Source organism: Monodelphis domestica, chromosome 4 (genome assembly GCF_027887165.1).
Source record: "Monodelphis domestica isolate mMonDom1 chromosome 4, mMonDom1.pri, whole genome shotgun sequence".
Taxonomy (NCBI): domain Eukaryota; kingdom Metazoa; phylum Chordata; class Mammalia; order Didelphimorphia; family Didelphidae; genus Monodelphis; species Monodelphis domestica.
In genome coordinates, this window is record NC_077230.1 from 232,351,397 (window position 1) to 232,367,004 (window position 15,608).

A 15,608-nucleotide genomic window follows, 5' to 3' on the forward strand; every position below is an offset into this window, starting at 1 on the left:
GTATAAAATAAAACCCACTGGATTACAAAGGAAAAGAAAGGTTAGTGAAAATAATGATTATTACTGTGGGTCTGAGGTGGGATGAGAGATGAATGGGTTTGGGATCAGGAGGTCAGCACAAGGCTTGAATGGTGTGCATCATGGCAAAGTTTATTTAATCACAGCTAGTATTTTATAGGGCAATGTTACATAAGCTAAAGGATTAGGTAATCTTTTTGCATAGATGATGGTTAGTAATGATTTACAATCTTAGTACAATGACTTATTTTATCTCCTTGAATCTAGACAGAGTTTTCTATAGACTGAAAAATCAATATGTCAGGTGTATCCATCTAACACAGATTCTCATAGAATCCCTGTATCAGTAGTTTCTTGGAAGGATATGAAGTTTCTACAAAGTACAGCAGGGAGGGGTTAGTAACCTCAGGTGGGTGAGATCCGGGGACTACGTGCTGGATTCCAGCTAGGCTATGCCTTTGATTTTACTGGGGTCCACTCTCACTACTGGGGACTACTTTGACCTAAGACAAAATTCTTGAAAAAAATTCACAGGACTCAGCATTTCATTAGCTATAGGGAGGTAGGAGAAAGGACTTGAGAAAGAAGTGGGAGAGGAACAACTTCATTTTTCTAATTTATTTTTAGAAATTTCTTCTATGTGCCAAGCATTGTACCAAGTGCTTTACAAATATCAACTTATTTAATCACTCTGTGACATAGATGCTATTATTATTCCCATTTTACAGGTGAGGAAATTGAGGTAGTTGGCATTGACTTACCCAGGACCATTCAGTGTTTGCAGCAGAATTTGAGCTAAGACCTTCCAAATAATGATAATGATGATAGCATTAATAACGTGCTTACCAAGTGCAATGTTCTAAGTACTTTATAATTATTATCTCATTTGATCCCCATAACAATCCTGGGAGGGGGTAGGTGCTATTATTGGCCCCATTTTACAGAGGAGGAAACTAAGGCAAAGAAGTTAAGTGATTTGTCCAGGGTCACATCTAATAAGTGTCTGTGATGATCTGAACTCAGGTTTTCCCAGCTCCAGACCCAGCACTCTCCTTTATTTGTACCCGGCTGACTGGGAATGTGGTGATGCTGCTAACAGAAATATATTGTAAAGAAGGGAAGGGAAGCTGGGAGGAAGATGAGCAGTTCCGTTTTGGATATACTGAGTTTGAGGTGTCTCTGGAATAGCCTAGAAAAATGCCTCCTAGGTGGCGTGGGACTGTAGTGAAAAAGAGACATTGAAGCTGAATATAGATTTGGGTGTCATCTAAATTGGGGTGATGATTGAAACTATGGAAGTGAATGATATCACTCTGGGAAAGGGTGTAGAGATAGACTTGAAAATGGGCAACAACTCCCACATTTAGGGAATTGAAGGAGGAAGATGAATCAGGGAATGTGAGGAGATAAAGGAACAATTGTGTGATACAGGAGAAAACTCATCTGCCTTCACCTTTTTTCTCTTTCCCTGCTTTTAGATTAGGGATGTGAATATTCGTTTATTTATTTAAATGGTTTTTAAAAAATATTTCCCATGTTTACAGGATTCATTTTCTTTCCCTCTCCTGGATCCAATAAGCACTTCCACTGGGTTACACTTATACCTATTGCTGTATTATTCATTTTTACAATGGAGCGATCTTTTAAAACCAAACCTCCCAGTCATAGATCCATATAAACAAATGGGCAGCACTTTGGAGAGCAGCCGCCCCTTGACTCCCAGCACCTCTGGGCTGCCCTATCCCAACAGTCTCTCTGATACCTCACTGAAGGCTTCGTTTATTCGGGTTGGGGCGACCTCTGGTGGCCACTCAGAAGTTCAGGGGTTTTTGCCTTTACGGATCAATTCAGACCACTGGGTCTAAAATCCAAAAGGAGAATAAGACTTAGTTACTAAGATAATTTTTTCTTAAACCCTTAACTTTTGGACTCAGTAACAGCCCTAAGACTGAGGGGCAAGGGTGAGGCAAACAGTTAAATGACTTACCCAGGGTCACAGAGCTGGGAAGTATCTGAGGTCCCATTTGAACCCAGGACCTCCCAAATCCAGGCCTGGAGCTCTCTCCACTATATCACCTAGTTGCCCTAGACAAGTCTTCATTGGAAGACAAACATTTTGGACTATTTTCTTGTCCTTTTTTTAAAAACCCTTATCTTACATCTTAGACTCAATACTGGGTATTGGTTCCAAGGCAGAAGAGTGGTAAGGGCTAGGCCATGCGGGTTAAGTGACTTGCCCAGGGTCCCACAGCTAGGAAGTATCTAAGGCCACATTTGAACCCAGGACCTCCCATCTCTGGGCCTGGCTCTCCATCCACTGAGCTACCCAGCTGCCCCTGGAAAGGATCTTAGCAGCCACAGAGGGCAACATCCTGCATGACTCCTCTAAATAGCCTCAACAACTCTCGGGACACAAAATTAACCGCCTCATGAGAAGAAGCCAGTTCATTCTGAATTATCAGAAAGTCATGCATCAGAAGCATTGTGAGGTGGCCTTTGGGTCAAAAGACACAGGTTCAAATTCCGGCTCTGTCCCCCACTAACTGTGACCTTGGACAAGCCATTTAAGCACCTGTGGGTATCAGTTTCCTCATCTGACAAAGTTTGTCTCCATGATTTCTGGATTTCCTTCCAGCTTTATCATCTCAGTGGGCTCCGGATTCCCTTTCAGCCTTAACATCCTGGGCTACTTACATGGAGCTAAAACTCCCCTCCATCATTTTTCACCCAGTGGTTGGGGTCTTTCCTGTGGAGCGTAGTACCTCATACATAGGAGATGCCTAATAAATGCTTGTAGACTTGACAAAATCAGGGTATTGCCTGGATCTGATACTGCCGGGGATTATCGTCTAGAAACCTTTCCTGAAAATCCTCCTGTCTAACAAATATTTATTATCTAATGTGTGTAGGGCTCTGACTTTTGGAAAGTCAGTCTGTTCATGTTCTTTGAGGTGGGCAAAGTTTCCAGCCTCTCAGGTACTTTCCAACTCATGCAGACTCATACACACCCACATTCGCACCCGCATCCACACAGAGGAAAAGTGCCCCAGAGGGCAGACTCTCCACCTCCCAGGACCATCAGGTAAGCCTTCGATGGTCTTTTGGTAGAGGTTAGCCTCTGCTCTGATCCTTTTCCTGCTACTTTCTTTAGGGATAGCGTTGCTCTTGTTCCCTTGGTCTCTGGCACTGGAAGTCTCTGTAGGGAAGGCTACCACCATCACAGCTGTAAATGGATCCGATGTCCTGCTGCCGTGTACCTTCTCCACCTGTATGGGCTTTGAGAACCTACATTTCTGGTGGACGTTCAACAGCACAGAGGAATACAAGAATGTGAGTATCCTGGGGCTAGAGAGGAGAGGGGGTGGTGATGGTAGCCCGGTGTAGAGACTGGGAAAAGGAGGGCAGGGGGATAGGGCTCTTTTCTCTTCTCTCCTTTTCCTCCGTTTCCCATGGAACCCTTGTCTCAGAGCCTTTCCAGCTTGAGCATGGGGCATGCTAGAATTTTTTTGGGTTCTTTTGATTTCTCAAGTAAGATAAGGGGTTTGGGTTTGGAGTCAAGCATCTTTAAGGTGTCTGTCACCTTGATGGTATTGAAAAGGAGGTGCCACTTGTCAGTGCCTGGTGGAAGGGTCTGAGGAGATGGAAAGAATCCCAGATTCTTGACTTTTGCATGAACCTTAGAGTTTTTTTTCTAGTTCAATTCCAGTTTGACAAGATGTAAACAGGTTAGGCTTTGAGTTAGGTAAATGGAATAATTTTTATAGCCAGACAAGACTGTATAGTCTCTGGCTACCGATTTAGATGATGCTCTGTTCTGAAATGGAGGGTTGGTCACTAAGACTTTTCTGATTCTCCCTTGGCTTCTGGGGCTTTCTCTCCTCTCCTCTGTCTCCCCACAGCTGCTTGATGGAACAGTGAAGAATGAAAAATCAGAACCAAAGATTAGGTCCAACATTGACCCACGCATTGAACTGGCTGGCTCTGTCAAAGAGAAAAAGAACAACATCTCGATTCTCATCCATTTCCTAGAGTTCTCCGACAAGGGAAAGTATACTTGCCGTGTGAAGAATCCCAAGGAGAAGAATGCCCAGCATGAAGCTACTATTTCTCTCATTGTTGTTGAAAAATGTAGGTGGTTCCAATGGGAGAGGTGAGGCATTTGGGACTGATGGTGGCAGGAAAGAGGAGACGGCAGGGAAATCAATGACTCACATTTATAGGCTTAAAAAAAGCATCCAAGGCAGAAGAGAGGTAAGGGCTAGGCAAATGGGGTTAAATGACTTGCCCAAGGTCACACAGCAAGGAATTGTCTGAGGGAGGAAAGACTTGAACCCAGAACCTCCTGTTTCCAAACCTGGCTTTCTATCTACTGAGCGACCTAACCTCTCCTAGCTTGTTGGAAACTCAGCCTATTCGCATTCTTTAGTGTTAGGCCAGTGGGAAAAGTTTCTAGCATCTTAGGCTAATAGCACCTTCCAACCTTGAAGGCACTTAAATTCCAACTCCTCCAGGAAACATCTTTCATCTATGCCAGCCCACATGATCTCTCCCTATTCTAAGCTCCCACAAGCTAAGAGCTAGATACACACAGTCAGCATTTTGTCATATAAAACGTGGTTCTCTGTGCTCAAGCAGAAACTAGATGACTATTTGTTGGGGACATGGCATAAGGTGAGGAGTTAGTTACATTACAGGGCTCTAAAGTTCCTTCCAATTCTGGGATTAAACATTGGACACAGATTACCCGGGGATCAAGTGAGATCAGGTCAGTTCGTGTTGGAATAGCTATAAATTCAGACACATTTCCTCATCTGTGAAATAAGGTGATTGAAATAATAAGTGGCACAGTGGATGGAGTGTCAGGCCTAGAGTCAAGAAGACTCATTTTCAGGAATTCAAATCTGGCCTCAGACACTAGCTATGTTACCCTGGCCAAGTCACTTAACCCTATTTGCCTCAGTTTCCTCATCTGTAAAATGAGCTGGAGAAGAAAATGGTCAGACACTCCAGTGTCTTTATCAAGAAAACTACAAGTGGAGTTACAAAGAGTGAGACATGACTGAAATGACTGAACAACAAATAAGCTAAACAAGCCCTGAGGTCCCTTTCTGATCTAACATGTCACGATGCATAGATAATCCGTATTCATATCACCAAGTTCCTTATTCTAAAAAGGGGAAAAGACCAGATAAATCTCTAAGGTCCCTTATGGTTCAAGAGATAATAGTGCCTTAGAATGGAGGCCCATAGGGACCAAGGGGCTTGCCCAGGTTGATGCACCTGTTAGTTAGTGAACTAGGAAGAGGGCCAGGCTTATAAGCTCTTATAATTTATAATGCCTTATAGCATTTAAAGCAAGCAAGGAGAGATCATGTGGGCTGGGATAGATGAAAGATATTTCTTGGAAGAGCTGGGTCTTTTGTTTGCCTTCAAGAAGGCATGACTGAGTTAGAGGCAGTAACTATCAATAGATAGAGCCAGGTCTGGACACAGGAGGTCCTGGGTTCAAATCTTTCCTCCCTTAGACACTTCCTAGCTGTGTGACCCTGGGCAAGTCACTTAATCCCGTTTGCCTAGCCCTTATTGCTCTTCTGCCTTGGAACCAATACTTAGTATCAATTCTAAGACAGAAGGTAAAAGTTAAAAAAAAAGAGGCTATGGATAAAGGGGTAGGTAGGACATAATTCAGGTAATTAACACTAGATTGAAAAAACACACCCAAAAAGTATCCACAAAGAAAGAGACTTAAAAAATTGTGCAATCCATGGCAAGGCCATAAGCGTTATTTTTAGATGATATTCTGTAAAGGCATATTCGTGCCACAGATTCCACTCATTAGCATGGATAACTGACAATTAATTCTCCTCAGGTTTTATCTCTATAAGGCTCTGAACTGAGTTATACAGACATAGCTCCTATTCTTTTGCAAGTCTCTAGAATAAGCTAAGGCAGAGGTTAGAGAGATTGAATAAGTATTGGCCAAAGACATTAATGAGATGTAAATAAATAATTCTGTTGTGTACAGAGAGGTCGGTGAGTGCATATTGCGGAGTGATTGGAGGAAGGGGATTTAGGAGAGTTCAATGTCTAAGTAGGAAGAGGCTGGAGGGGATTGGAGTCTGCCTTCCATATAGGTTTTTTTTTTTTAATCCTTATCTTCCATCTTAGAAGCAATAAAATGTGTTGGTTCCAAGGCAGAAGAGCAGTAAGGGTTATTCAGTGGAGTGAAGTGACTTGCCCAGGGTTACACAGCAGGGAAATATCTAGGGCCAGATCTGAACCCAGGTCCTCCATTTCTAAGCCTGGTGCTCTATCCATCGAGCTACCTAACTGTCTCCTTCCATATAGTTTTATGGAAATCTTCCGAGAAGAATTGGAGTATCTATTAACCAATCAATTGACTAGTATGCTGAACATAGAGTACTGAAGTCATATGGGAGATGGATTTGTTCTTAAAGAACTTACAATTTAAGAAGGGAACCAAGAAAGGAAACAATAGAAAATAGAATGATGATATATAAAATTATGCACTGAATTGTGTCATCAGAATATGGAAAAATAGAACAATGAGCAATGAAGTGGAATCCCATGGACAAAGGCATGAGAATGGGAAGGAATGGCCCAAAATGTTTATGGAGCAAGAGGAGACTGTAAGGTAGAATAGGAAGAACATTCTATTTGGCCTTCAGTAATTTCAGTTCTGGTCCCAACTCCATCACTTCTTTGTACTTTTGCTGGAGTGCTCCTTAAACTTGGAATCTCTCCCCTCCTCATCTCTGCCTTTTTGAATACCAGAAATCTTAGAAAGCTTAGCTCAGGTGATATCTGGTCTGTGAAGGCTTTCCCTGATCTCTCCCACCTTTCCCAGCTGTTGGTGTCTCCCTTCCCCTCCCTGAATGAAAACAAATTTGTAAAAAAAAACCAACCAAACAAAAAACCATTATGTGCCAAGCCCTGTGCTGAGTGCTAGGGATATAAAAGGATAACATGGAAAAGTGAGATAAGTGCCGATCTCAATGAGCTGTAATATTTAAAATAGTGGGAGCCATAAACTGTGGCAGTTAAAAGAGTGGGAGAGATAAACTGTAAGAGTTAAAATGGTTGAAGATATAAATTGTGATAGATAAAAATATGTTTCACTACAGTGTCTTGGTTTTAAATCAAATATAAGGTGGTCACCAGGGAAATATTCCCAATTATTCAAATACCCAAGTCAACTGGGTTTTATAGAGATTTTAATTAATACAAATGTGGAATTAAAGAAAAGAGAGAAAGAGAGAAAAAGGAAATAAGTATGAAGGGCCTTAAGCCAACATGGCCTAGACCTGAGTCTTAAGAGAGAGAGATCAGTCAGTCAGTCTTTTATCACTCACCACAAGGTCTGACTAAGCAAGGATTCTAGTGACACCAGGTCAGCTCCATCTCAGCTGACTTCATCAGAGAGAGTTCCAGCCAGAGTCCTCCTCAAAGAGCCTTCCAGCCAGAGACTGTTTCAAAGGGCCTCTCTCCAGAGCCTCCAGAGGGACAGAGTCCCCTCAGAGGAGCTCCAGCGAGACCTCCTCCTTAGAGATTGTCCTCCAAGAGCTTTCCTTCTCCAGAGCCTCTCTCAAGAGATTCTCCAAAAGGATTCCTCAAGCGATCTTCCAAAAGGATTCTTCCCAAGCAATCCTCATAAGAGCTTCCTCCAAAAGGATTGTCCTTCAAGAGATTCTGCTTTTTCTTATATAGGGGGTTTTCTCCTATGTCACTTCCCCTAAGTCCTTACATATACCAATCACTGTAGACGTTTTCCAAAGGACAACCCATTCTAAAAACACTGCTGGGTCAACTTAATCCCTTTAGTAAGTTTGAATCAGAAAAAAACACTGCTGGGTTGACTAATCCCCTCAGTAAGTCTGAACCAGAGAAAACACAGCTGAGTCAACTAATCTCCTCAAGAGAAAACCTCTGAATAAGTTTTCACCTCTTTGTTCCTGGCAAGTTTACAAGTTGCCCGACCTTTATAGGTACCTAGCATCCCATTGTATCAATTCTAAAAACAGGCATGGCTCAAAGAACTCCCTGCCTCATCATAAGCATGGGTCCAAGTACTTTCATTGTTTAGCAAGGAGTTTTATCCCCTAAAGCAGTCTTAAGTACAGGTGGAGTAGAGGTCCTCCCATTTCTGATCCTGGCGAGTTCTTACATCAAAATGGGGAATGTTCCCGGTAGGAAATTTGTTCCAATGGAGGATTCCTCAATGTAGAAATTTTTAACATTTACAAGTCTGAGAAATTTCAAGACTTACAGAGCTCAATTTCTTTCTTTCTTTCTTTTTTTTTTTAACCCTTGCTAATACTGTGTATTGGCTCCAAGGCAGAAGAGTGGAAAAGGCTAGACAATAAGGGTTAAGTGATTTGTCCAGAGTCACACAGCTAGGAAGGGTCTGAGGTCATATTGGAACCTGGGACCTCCTGAGAATTGAGAATCTCTAGGCCTGGTTCTCAATCCACTGAGCCACCTAGCTGCCCCTCAATTTCCAATTAGGGGAGACAACATATAGAGTAAGGCTCAATTGCAGATATCATGGAAAGGTCCAGGAATCCTTAGAATGCATTGATCGGTCAGCTGGTAATGCTTGGGGGCCAAAAAGAGTAGGAGCATGGCAAATGATAAAGTGTGGTGGTCCTTCACCATAGTGAATGACTCCTAGCTGGTGTAAGTGGCACTTGTCAAGAAGTGGTGGTAGAGGAGCCTGGTTCATCACTTTTGGGAGAAAGGTGCAAATCTAGTGGTCTTCCTTTACCACTTTTCTGTCTTGGAACTAATTCTTAGTATTGATTCTAAGACAGAAGATAAGAATTAAAAAAAAATATGGTTATGGGAGAAGGGCTACTCTTGGCTCGTACTCCAGCTTTGTATGTGCCTTCTATAGAAAGTAAGCTGCTTGAGGGTATGGATTATTTAATTTTGGTCTTTGTATGGTCATAGCACATAAAGCTGTACCACCCTACTTCTCTATCCCTTTTTCCAGATGAAGAAACTGAGGCCCATAGAATTGAATTCCAGTATTCTCATTCTAAATTTTCTCATTCATTTTTCTAGTACACATCAGTGCTATCAGTGCTACCAGCTGGCCATGTGATCTGGGGCTCTCTTACCTCTTTAACTCTTTCTTCCTTTCCTCATCTGTCCTCACAGTGGTGGAAGTAGACAATACTGTGACAATCATCATCGTCTCAGTTGTGGGTGGTCTCATTGGATTTCTTATTGTCTTCATGTTGATTAAGAAGTTCATTACTTTCATCATTAAGAAGACCCAAGAAAAGAAGTGAGTTATCAGCATCATTGTTCTCTCTCTATCCTACTGTCTTCTGTTCCACTATTCTCTCCATCCCATCATCCTTACTACAACTTTTTGTCTTCTATCTCCATCCCTTCTTTCCCTATTCCATCTTCTGTCTTGTTTAGTAATAATTAACATTTATATGTAACATTTTAAAGTTTGAAAAGAGGTTTTGAATGCATGATTTTATTTGAACTTCACATCATCTCTATCAGGTAGGTAGAACAGGTATTATTTTTCTCATTCTTACAGATGAGGAAACTAAGGCTAATAAGTTAAGTGATTTGCTTGTGGTCATGCTAACTCCCCCTTTTCTCTATCTGACCATTCTTTCCCTGTATTCTTATGTCATATCCTTTTAATCCCAGCATCCTTCCCATCCCACTTCTAATCATTGTGTGAAGGGAACCCCTTTCCAGGATCACCTTTGCAGTCCTACCTGTGTCCCTGTGCTCCAGCATGGCTCATGAGGCAGTGATCTAGGCACCTGGGCTAGAAATGATTGGGAAATTCATCTGGGGGTAAAAGGGAAGGAATAAAAGAAGGGGTTTCAGGAAGTAGCCTGGTTCTATTCTCTTGTGGGTGCGGTGAAAGGAAGGTGGCTGACAGAGCCATGTGGAGAGCACCTAGTTAGAATAGGTTTCTTTTCTCTCAATCTACCTTCTCCTGTTCAAGTAAATATTAATAAACTCTATGGAAATTAAGGACAAAAGTTTAATTTAGTTATTATACCTGCTAACTATTTTCTCCAATGGAACATTCCTTCTAATTCACTTTTCTCTTATTTATCTAACTATTCTCCTTCATTTTTGACTATTCACCTGTATTTTTATATTTCTCCTTATTCCAGCTATATCCTCTGCATTATTATAACTCTTCATTCCACCATTTCCCCCATGTACCATCATCCTTTCTATTCATTTTTTTCATCCCTCTGTCCTTCCTATCCATATTTCTTTTCTTACTTGATTATTTTTCTCCCTGATCCATTAGCTTTCTTTTAATGTCTCTTCATTACATATTCCTCCATATCTTAAAAAAAAACCCTTACCTCCTGTCTTAAAATAGATACTATGTATTGCAATGATGGCAAACCTATGGCACAGATGCCAAAGATGGCATACAGAGCACTCTCTGTGGGCACATGGCTGTCCCTCCCCCCCCCCCCCAGTTCATTACTAGAAAGGCAGAGGGACTCTGGCAGAGCTACTCCCCTCCCCCTCTCCTTCGTGCCTGATGATATTTTTTCACATCCCTCCCTCTCTTCTGTCCAGCAGCCAATAGGAGCACACAGTGGGGTAAGGTAGATGGCTCACAGAGGGTAGAGCTGGAAGGGAGAAGAGAGTTTGGGTCACTCCCCTCCCCCCCACTACACTTACTGAGGACATTCCTCACTTCACTCACCCCTCCACCCAGCAGCCCAATGGGAGCACTTTTTCTCCTATGTGGGGTAAGGGGTGGGGGGAGCAGGACATACCTGGCACTTGGTGGAGGTGGGGTGGGGCATGGCACTCCTCTAAAAGGTTTGCCATCACTGATGTATTGATTCTAAGACAGAAGAGTATTAAGGGTGAGGCAATTGGGGTTAAATGATTTGCCCAGGGTCACATAGCTTGGTTCCTCCATATCTTACTAGCCTTCCTCCTAGGGAAATCTTCCCAGGTTCTCATTCTTTTTATCCTATACTTTTTTTCTTTATTGCTGTCCTTAACCCCATCCCGTTCTTCTCCTTATTCATTGACCTCTTCCATTCTATCACTCGCGTTCTTATATCTTCATTCTCTCTATTCCACTGTCCTTTCACATGTCACTAACTTCAGCCTTGTTCACTGTTCTAGTCCTTCTGTTGTCATGCTCATTTTATCTACTCTGCTATCTTCACACAGCTCAGGTTCCTCCTCCTTCCTATCATGCTGTTATCACCTTTGTAGGTTTCTCTCCAGTCATGTCTTTCTTATTCCAAATATTTCTCTGCCATCATCTACTCATCTTCCTCTCCATACCTGCATCTATGTCTTCCTCTCCCCATACTGCTTTCCTCTCTCTTCTTCCCTTCTTCTGAAACTAAGGAGATTGGCTATGATAGACCTCATTGTCATTAATATTCTCATGTTTTTGCCTTTTTTTTCCCCTTTCCCCTGCAGTGGAGATGGGGCAGGAGAATAGGGGAGGGCGGCATGGTCTTGGCATCCTTCCTTCCTTTGTTCCTTCATTCATTCATTTGTTCATTTCTTTGTTCCTTCATTTGTTTGTTCATTCCTTCCTCCCTTCCTCTTTCCTTTCCTCCCTCTCTTCCCTCTCTTCCATCTCGGAATCAATACTAAGAATTGGTTCCAAGGCAGAAGAGTGGTAAGGGTTAGTCAATGGGGGATAAGTTACTTACCTGGGGTCACACAGCTAGAAAGTGTCTGAGGTCATATTTGAACCTAGGGTCTCCTGTCTCCATACATGGCTCTCAATCTACTGAACTACCTAGCCACCCCCTCCCCAAGTGATTAGAGCATTTTCTTTGAAGTCTTTCTCCAACATTCAGTAGCTGTATATCCTCAGTAAATTAATTAACCTCTCTGGGTCTTAGTTTCCTCATCTGTAAAATGGGGATAATTATAATACTGCCTTCCACCTCTTACTTTACAGGTTTATTGTGGGTAAAATGCTTTAGAGATGTTGTGTTGTTATTATTACTTTTACATAGTCAAAATTAGAATTAACAGGTGGGAGTTATATCAAAGACTTTTGTAAAACAATTATATTTGTCCACTGGCAGAAGGATTTCCTTGGGAAATGATGAGCCTCCCTCACTAGAATTCAACAAAGAGAAATGGCCAACCTGAGAGAGGGGCACAGAACCAAGCAGAAGGCAGAGAGCAGTGGGAAATGAGGAGCTAGGGTCACAGAAGTGGATGGAAGGTTGGCTTTGATGACTTCTAAGGCCTTTTACAATGCTAAGATCTGTGATTCTTTGCTTTTCCAGGAAAGAATGTCTTGTGAACTCATCAGGGAATGACAATACCGAGAATGGGATGGCTGGCTCCAAAGCAGAACAGAAAGCAACACCAAAGTTGTAAACCTCCTGGCTCGAGGCCTAGGGGGATACTGCAGTCAACTCCACAACTACAGAGTCTCTATTTTTGTTAACAAATCTGATGCTTGGGCCGTGTCTATAGAACCCACGTGCCTGTGATGCCCGCTGCTTAGCTCAGACTGGAATCCTCTAGGGGTGGGGAGCAATGGGGCCGACTTAGACTGGCTTCCTTAGCTATAGACTCTCACCCCTTTCCTCTCTTTTCTTCTCCTTCCAGGGATGCAGATGTCAGGCAAGAAGGAGAGAGGGGTCCAGGAGAAGCCCTGTAATTGAAGGGGTGGAAGAGGGCAGGGAGAAGGAGCATAGGAACACTGTGTGGAACTTAAGAGTTGGGATGGCGTTAGAGAATGAACCACCTTGAGACTTGGGTGTGTGCATGTGAGGGTCTTCTCTTCCGGTCATCCCTCTCTCTACCCTGAACTTTCTTCCCTAATATCTGAGAACTCTATACTGGGAATGGGCAAATACCAATGTTCTGGTCCCATTGCATCCCTTGCCTGACCCTGGGATCTTCTGTCTCCTGGTCAAGGCAGGACCATGGCCAGCTCATTGGGAGCTCCAGTTCTGGGCCCCCTTCCCACTATGATCCCTTTCCTTTCCTTCCATAGCAAGAGGTGTCATCTTGCTTGGGGTTCTGAGTGCCTGTCTTCTTTTGTCTCCTTTTCCCCTCTCATAAGACTTCTACTCTGTTCTGATCCCCTTCAATGGCTTCTTCTTTCCCCTCATTCTAGTTGCCTCTACTTCCAAAGGCCTATTCAGTCTTTCTCCCCTCCCCACTCCCCTTCCAAGTAAAGGACTCATTCTCTGGATATCCTAAGATCTTTTCTATAGAGCTGGGGGTTGGGGAAATGGAGGAGTTCCTGTGGTGCCATGGGGCATTGGCAGCCCTGAGCACTGAACTCTGGGAATGGTCATCTAGGCAGGATTCATCTTTGTTGGATATGGGGTTAGAAGGAGGAATCATTTTTGGTGTTGCTGCTTCTAGGCACTTTTAGGGATAGAATCTTCAATTCTGCAGGGTAACTGGCTTATTCTTACCCTGGAGTTGGAAGGAGAGTTCCATGGGGCATCCTCTCATTGCCTCAGGTCTAGTTCTCTCCCAGAAATGGGAAAGTTTCACTTCAGAGGCTTGAGTAAGGAATTCTGAGCTGGGCCACTCTATACCTTGAGTCTTTGGGAAGTAGGGAAAAGGGAGGATTCTGGTTCCTTTGCTTGGAGTGATGGTCAGGCATGAAATCCTTTGTCCTTTCTCTAAATCTGTAGCTCAGGGGCCCAAGTTCCTGTATTACTGATAGAGAACTAGCCCAGACAGGGATAGAGACTTTCTTTGAGTCCCAGTTCTCTAGGGGACTGGAAGCTCTCACCTAGCCTTAGTTCCCTGGTGCCTAAATTCCCCAATTGGGAAAGGCCATGGCCTGTGCCCCAGGCCCATTCCATCCCACCCATCCCTGGAAGCCCATGTCTCTTGGTCATGGCAGGACTATGACTAATTCATTGGGAACACACATCCTGTCCCCCACCCCACTGCCCCAATCTCCTGGATCCCCTTCTCTTCCTTTTTGGAGCAAGACTGCTGTGTTGCCGGGGACTCTGAGTAGCCTCTTCCCTTATCTTACTTCCACTCTTTCTCCTTCTCTACCTAGTCATCTCTCCCCCATAAGTCTTCATCATTCTCCATGCATATTCCCCATGCGTGATCCCCAAGTAAAGGGCTAGAAACTCTAGATACATGCTCCATTTCTGGAGACAGACTTTAGAGTCCTCCCCTACTTGTGTTGAGAGAGGCTTAGGTTTGCTGGCTACCACCCCCTGCTTTAGCTTTAGGTGCTCAACCTCAACTTGCATTACCCTCTCTCTCGGGGACTGGGATGGATCAGGGGAACAGGCACCCATAATTTTTTTTTTTTGTTCTAAGAAACTGGTATGCACATCCCTATGAGTGGGGATGTCTGTGCCTTAGACCTCGATGTTTTAGCTTATGCCCCATCTCTCCTCTCAGACCTGTGTTTGCTGGGAGATAGAAAGTTGCACCTGACATGGGAGGCAGGAAGAGTCCTCTAAGCCCATCTGGGCCTCACATGGAGGGCTGTTGGCCTGGGAAAGAGAGGAGTGGGTAGGGCCTGGGAGCTTGTAATCAGGATGTTTCAGTTTGGTCCCTTGCCAAGCAAGGGTCTCAGTGACACCCGTGTGGTGCTTCTGATGTAAGAGGGGTTTGGGGGATGCGGGATGGGAGTGATTGAGGCAAGAGGGTGAGCTGGTGGTGGTTGAGCTCTGAGAATCCATATGACTGTGCCTCAGAGGAGGAGGCAGAAAGGGCCCAGTGAAGAGACGGTGGTAGGGATGGTGATGGCAATGTTATTGGTAGTAACACTTGCACTTGGTTGCCTCATTTAGATTAGGCTCATTTTCTGTGGTTTTCTTGGGAAGAACCAGAGTTTCTCAGTTCTTTTTTGCCAAGAAAGTACACATGATAGTTTCTTCTGGGGAGTTCCTGGCACAGAATTTCCTATTCCAGAGAAGATAAAGGAAATAAAGTCAGAGTTGGGAAGTAGCACCCAGCAGCAGGTTCTCTCCGTAGGTCCACTTTTTTTTAGGGGCCTATAGCCTGGCTCCACTCACTATAACCCTGGCTCCTTGTTGCCGCATGTGTGGTGCTGTGCACCCTATTTGGACTGGCCACTTCCCCCTTTCTGCTCCTACAGTTGCTCCAATTCTCTCTTGCTTTGATTATGCCAGATTTTATCTACAAGTTCAGACTTTCATGGGTGAGAAGCCCCTTAGGAGTGGACAGATCAGGGCTTCCAACCATCTAGCAAATACCTCTTGTAGCTGCCTTCATGGAAAATGACTTCCTTTTTCCTTTCTAACCTCTGCATTAAGCACAAGTAGAGAAAATAAAAGAACTTGGGGTCTAGTAGTTTGAGAGGAAGGGAAAAGACAACAAACATTTTCATTCCCAGCCTTCCCACTTACTGGCTGGATGACCCTGGGCAAGCCACTTACCTTTTCTGGGCCTCAGTTTTCCCCATCTCTAAAATGGGCATAATAATACTTACCTACCTCACTGAGGTGTTGTGAGACTTGACCAGTTCTTGACTGTAAAAAAAAAAAAAAGTTTTGACTCAGGAGTACTGCAGGAGGCAGAGTATTATTATCAGAGAGCTCGTTCAGAGGGTTCCT

The 15,608-nt window shown here is 43.6% G+C and overlaps 1 protein-coding gene across 4 annotated transcripts in view; it reads left to right on the forward strand.

Annotated features, from left to right (window-relative positions):
- SCN4B (sodium voltage-gated channel beta subunit 4) overlaps positions 1–15,608 on the forward strand; it is a 38,320-nt gene that overhangs the window by 19,732 nt on the left and 2,980 nt on the right. For all 4 annotated transcript variants that reach the window (XM_007494715.3, XM_007494716.3, XM_056794323.1 and 1 more), the window contains exons 2-5: positions 3,170–3,348; positions 3,918–4,146; positions 9,199–9,328; positions 12,318–15,608. The exon at positions 12,318–15,608 is cut by the window's right edge and continues 2,980 nt beyond it. In XM_007494715.3, the coding sequence (XP_007494777.1) occupies positions 3,170–3,348; positions 3,918–4,146; positions 9,199–9,328; positions 12,318–12,411 (632 nt within the window). In that variant the 3' untranslated portion in view covers positions 12,412–15,608. The remainder of the gene's footprint in view (positions 1–3,169; positions 3,349–3,917; positions 4,147–9,198; positions 9,329–12,317) is intronic.